The sequence below is a fragment of the Pteropus vampyrus genome, unplaced genomic scaffold (genome assembly GCF_000151845.1).
Source record: "Pteropus vampyrus isolate Shadow unplaced genomic scaffold, Pvam_2.0 Scaffold124, whole genome shotgun sequence".
Lineage (NCBI taxonomy): Eukaryota > Metazoa > Chordata > Mammalia > Chiroptera > Pteropodidae > Pteropus > Pteropus vampyrus.
In genome coordinates this window covers 886,259-891,776 of record NW_011888905.1, presented here as the reverse complement: position 1 = coordinate 891,776, position 5,518 = coordinate 886,259, and the positions used below count along the sequence as shown (strand labels likewise).

The 5,518-nt window shown below is 65.2% G+C and overlaps 1 protein-coding gene across 1 annotated transcript in view; it reads right to left on the bottom strand.

Moving 5' to 3' along the window:
- Positions 1-5,518, bottom strand: part of ARHGEF11 (Rho guanine nucleotide exchange factor 11) — a 42,529-nt gene that overhangs the window by 24,555 nt on the left and 12,456 nt on the right. Inside the window, exons 5-9 of the mRNA XM_023534286.1 lie at positions 4,839-4,884; positions 4,311-4,387; positions 3,230-3,355; positions 898-972; positions 579-680 (exon numbers count right to left, since the gene is read on the bottom strand). Coding sequence (XP_023390054.1) covers positions 579-680; positions 898-972; positions 3,230-3,355; positions 4,311-4,387; positions 4,839-4,884 — 426 coding nt within the window. The remainder of the gene's footprint in view (positions 1-578; positions 681-897; positions 973-3,229; positions 3,356-4,310; positions 4,388-4,838; positions 4,885-5,518) is intronic.

Here is a 5,518-nt window from a genome sequence, read left to right as displayed (position 1 = left end):
CTGGGGTCACGCTTTTACTCCCCGTCGCCAGTGTCCTGTCTCCATTCGGGAATGCGGCCCAGGCACGGGCACGGGGATCCCACACACAGGCGTTCAGTGAACGTGAGCACGTGGCTGCTGAGCCAGCTTCCAACCGTGGGACCCCCCGGGAGGAGCCCGCAGCCCCGCCTGGGACAGGAGACTGGTTCTGAGGACACGGCCTCCGCCTCTCGCCCTTGGCCCCTTCCTGCCCAGCCGCGGGGTAGTGTCTGGGCACCAGCCCAGGCCCTTCGCACCCCTCGGCCCTGCTCGCAGCACCCTCCACACGCTTCCTCGCAGTGATGCCACGTGTGCGAGGGCCACTCTCTCAGCTCCCCCGTCTGCCACTGTCATTCTCATTCAGAAACCTCCGGAAGACCAGCTCCTCCGAGCTGGCCACGTTTTCCTGCTGCTCCTGTGAGGCGCCCTCCCACGCAGGCTCCCCCTATCCTGTCCGTGTCCCGAGATGCCCAGCAGGGCCCGTGGGCCTGAGCAGGGCGGAGGCCACCGACGTGCCGAGCGCAAGCAGGCGCTCAGGGGAGATGGACATGCTGACGCACCAGGGGGCTGGGGTCCGCCTGCGAGAAGATGTAGCGCAGGAAAACCCCCAGGTGGGCCGGCCGCGACTTCAGCTTCTCAAGATCCTGGAAGACGGCGTCGCTCTGGAAGGGAGACGGACGCGGGCGGCTGGTTGGCTCAGAGGCGGGGCCCAGGCGCTCGGCCTGCCCCAGCCTCGTGCCCGTGCTGTCTGCCCCCGGGGTTTCCAGACCACGGCTTCCTCCCCACGCTCCCCCCAGCCGCTGCCAGCCAAGCTGCTTCGAGCCGAGAGCAGCTGGTGCCACCGAAGAATGAGGAAAAGAGAAAAGCAGGAACCGTTACTTCGCTGTTGAGACAGCCCGGGTCGTAGTCCTCCTCTGGGCCGATGATCAAGGGTTTTGCGTTCTGATCGACGCCCTGGGGCAGAGAGCAGGGTGCAGACAGGAGAGGCTGGAGGACCGGAGAGCTGCCCCCTTGGGGACGTGTGTGCAGTGACAGCGCAGCACAGACAGAGCCACACGCGCCTGGCGAACGCTGGCTCCCAGCCCCCGTCTCCGGGGACTGAGGACCACGGCCACCTGCAGGAAGTGACTGCAGCAGGCGTGGCCGAGCAGCCCGGCAGCCTGGCTGCAAGGCAGTGGGCAGCGAAAGCGCTCGCTTCCTGTTTGCACAAGACCCGGGAGGGAGTGCCAGCCAGCGGGGTGAGGACCCGGCGCCCCTGCTGAGCTGGGGGCCCCATGTTCTCCGCCACAGCCCCCGCCTGAACTCACCCTCCAAGTTCCGGCGGCCACAGCCTACTTTGCAGGCTGGCCAGGGGCCCTGTGGTCCGTTTTGGCACGAGGGGACGCAGCTGCCCCTTGCCGGCTCACTGCTGGAGGAGACCGGGCACAGCCCCGGTGCCCGTCATGCCCCAGACCTCTCAGCCTGGCTTCTCCGCGCCCCGGGCCAGTGTGCACGGCCTCACCCAGAACCCTCCCCCTGCTCCAGCTCCCATGCCCGGCCGCGGCTTCGGACCAACCCCATTTCTCACTCGCTTCACCTGCCCCCATCCCCAGCGATGCCCAGCAGGGGTCCAATGGGGGCCCTCTCCTGGACCTCCTGGGTAGCTCACGCCGCCCCTGTCCAGGCCTGAGACGCCCCGACACTCCTCACTTGCTTTGTTCTCCTGGGAGTTTAGGGTCCATGCCCCGAATCTCTGGGTCACAGAACGTGAGACCCAGAGGGAACCTCAGGGAGCTGAGGCTGGCACTTGCCGATGCGGGAGCACGGTGGGCCCAGAGACTGGCTGTCGTGTGCAAGGTGCTATCACCCTGGTGGGCCACGTCTGGCTTCGCAGATACACGCCGAGCACCGTGCTGTCTGAACCCTCTGGGGCCTGGGGTCCCCAGGGGGTGTGGGGCGGCCCTACTCCACTCTGAAAGCACTAGGTTTTTGCTTGTTTGGGGAACGACTTTTTCTTTAAATCTTTACAAATGTGTAATTCTTTTAAAAATTACAAAAGCAAAACATGATTACTATAAAAAAAAATCAAACACTGCAGGATTGTGACGGCAAGTGAGAGTCCCCTTCGGCCTCGCTCTTGTCGCTGACAGCGCTGGGGACAGTGCGGGCCCCGTGCTCTAACGGGGGTGTACCGAGACGCTGGAGCTGCGCCGTACTCGCCCTCAGCGCCCCAACACGGCAATTTAAATAGTTTTCAGAAGATGAAGATTCGGGAGGAAAAGACTCCACGCCTACTGCGGCCAGCCACCTACCCGAAAACCTCCCCTCGGAGCAAGACGTGCCCCTGACCTCCTTCGGGACCCGAACTTAGGCCAGGGGTGCTGCTGGGGGCAGGCAGAAGGCGCAGCCCTGCGGGGCCAGGATCACACTGTCCCACTGGGACATTGTGGGAGCGAGCTGCGTCCCTGGCCTGTCCCTGGCCTGTCCCTCGGCCCCTACCTGCCCGGCTCTCACGGGCCCAGCGAAGACCCTAATGCCGGCGCCCCTTCCTGACCGTGAGGACTGGATGGGACGCCCCCGAGGGACCGGCACAGCAGCTGCTGCCCGGGCGCTCCCACACGCAGGCCCGTCCCCACTGCCCCCGAGACCCGAGAGTGACCGACGCGGGCTGCAGGCGGCACTAGGACAGCGTGTGCTGCAGGGGGCGGTGCAGGGAGGACGAAGCTCCTCTGCAGCAGACGTAAGAGTAAGCAGCGCGTCGGCGTACGGGGACAGTGCACGCGTCTCGGAGCGGAGAAGCTCCGCGTCCCCCTCCCAGTGACGCCGCGGGGGCCGGGGACCCAGCCTGTCCCAGTGGCTCTCCTCAGGCCTCCATGAGGCTCTCCTGGACCCGCCCAGCCAGAGCCCGAGGCCCCAGAGCAGAGCGGGGCGCAGGCCGCTGATGGGAAAGGTCGGGGCGGGGGGTGAGCCACTGTTTTCTAAACTATGGTGCCAAAGATTTGGTGTAGGAAAAGCGCTGTTAGAGATAAAGAAAACTGGACACTAGCGTTCCGGGGAAACACTGAGGCTGCCTTGCCCGCATTACAGACGCCAGGAGAAAGCCGGCTCTCTGCTCCTGGGGCGTCGCTCCCTGGCGAGGGGGCAGGCTCCCCGCCCCCGCCCATGCTTCTCCAGGTCCACCTGAAAACAGGCCTGGTTCTAGAAAGGGGGCAGGGCGGTCTGGACCACTCACCTGGTCGCCGGGTGCGTCCGGGCCCTGCCACTTGTGGTGCTGGGCTACCCTGGCCGTGGTAACAGGGGAGGTACGAGGGCTGTCCAGCCCAGGGTCTGACGGCACTGAGCCCCGACTCACCAGAGACTAAAGGACAGAGAACTCCGTAAGCGGGGAGCCCTCCCGGAAGGCCCTCTGGGCTTGGCTCGCCTGTTGGTGGTAGCCACCCCATCGCCTAGTTTGAACTCAGTGCCTACTGTGCGCCCGGCACTCTGCTGGCCCTGGTCACCGGCACCTTGGTTGGTTCTCACGCAGCCCCTTCCCACTGTTCACACAAGGACGCTACTTGGAGCGGTCACCAGACTTGCTGGACGGCGAAGAGCTGTCCACCCTCACCTCGCGTGGCCCTCGGATGCTGAGCCCTCAGGATGACGTCGGCTGCGGCTCACCGAGGACCGGGCCCCTCGTACGGTCCCCCAGCACTGACCCTCTCACAGCCGTGTGCCACCCTCCCCCCACCGGACAGGAGCAGGAAGGAAACGACGTCCCAATCGTCACTCAGAACCAGGAGTTACAGGCGTTTCAGGCGCTGGGCGCACGCGCTTAATTCACCTGGTAAGGACGCGTTTTGCTAACGTCCCGGCACCTCCCGTTCCCCTATGCTTTTACATGGCAAGTCCGTGTCTGCAGGTCGTGTGTGCAAACCGAGCACACCCAGGGAGACGAGGCCCGAGGCTGCACCGGGGGCGGGGGGGCCGAGGCGGCCAGGGCCGAAGGCTCCGTGTCCTGCCGTAGGCGGCAGAAGAGTGCTCTGCCACGGCCCACCGCAGAGGGCTGACGGCCCTGCCCCCTACACTCAGAGGCCGCAGCAGTGACATGGCTGCTCCCAGCTCTATGTGACACACTCAGGGGAAATGACAGGTGGGTCTGCGATCTTGCGCTTGGAACCCCTCTTTTGGAACCCAGAGCAGTGACTAAGGCCCTTGGAGCCAGGACTACGGGGGAGGTGCAGACGACAGGCCGGAGCCGCAGAGCAGCGGGCGGGCTGCAGAAGGGACACCGCACACACGCGTTCACACAGCTGGCCTCTGCCGGCACCCACCTCGCCGACGGAAGGAAAGCGTTCTGTGCCGGAGTCCAAGCCACTGTCCCCGTCCTGCGACCCCAGAGAAGGCAGGCCTGAGGAGGGAACCATCCCCACGGTAAGGGCGGGAGAGGCGGCCCCTCCCCTCCCGTCCCCATGCGCTTTCGCCTCTCACCGCACGGCCCCTCGGCTGGACGCTCTAGGCCTACCTCTCACTTCCTCCCGCCCGTGCCCCGAGCACGTCAGCTCCTGAGCTCAGACTCCACAGCTCCCCCCGTCTCCTCGGCCACACGTTTCTCGGGCTCTGGGACCAAGGCCCCCTGGCATCCCAGCCTTTTGCTGGCACTTAGCCCGGGGCCCCTGGCCACACACTCACTTCTGCAGAATGACCTGCGCCCGCCCCCTGCGCTGGGGCTGCTCCCTCGCTGCTGTTTCCCAGGCACCACTGTGCTTTCTGTCCCCAAGTCTGTCTCACGGAGAGGGGACGACAGGTAAGAGTCCTGGACCACGACACGCCAGAGCAAAAGGGGGGCTGGGGGCACTCACCTTCTGACGGTCTCTGGCTGGAGTCACCACAGAGTGGAAGTACGTCCTAGAAAGAAAGACGCAGAGGGTGGGCCATGCCATCACCCTCACCCCAGTTTCCTCCCCCTGACCAGCAGACAGCATCTGCTTACAACCAGCGGCCCCTGCTGCTTCGCAGTGCAGCTTTGAGGGAACAGTGACCCCTAATGGTGGACACGGAGCGTCACTATGGGGCAGAGTCTAAAGGCTCGCTGGAGCCACAGGCCTGACGCACAGTGGCTCCCTAGCACCGGAAGGAAAAGCTCGGGCGGGTGACTCGGGGCACATGGACCCTGAAGGCGCTGGCCTGGGGCCAGGACCGGCCAGCGTGGGGCCAACCCTGACGGGCCCCCAGCTCCGAGGCCACAGGTTCTCTCGCCTCAGAGCCAGAGCCCCAGAGGCACAGCAGTGGACACGCGCCCGGCGATCCAGCCAGGCGGAGCGTCTGGGCTTCCACTCGACGAAGCATGGCATGGCCGTGGTGACACGCACAGCCCTGACAGCAGCCCTGCCGTGCCCCCTGTATGAGGGAGGGTGCCACCTCCCCAGGAGTTGAGTCACCGCCGAGATCGACCATGTGACACTGAAGACTCCTTCAGAAAACAACAGAGCTGAAGTCTGATTCCCAGACTTTTTTGACCTGGAAGCTCTAAAAAAAAAAA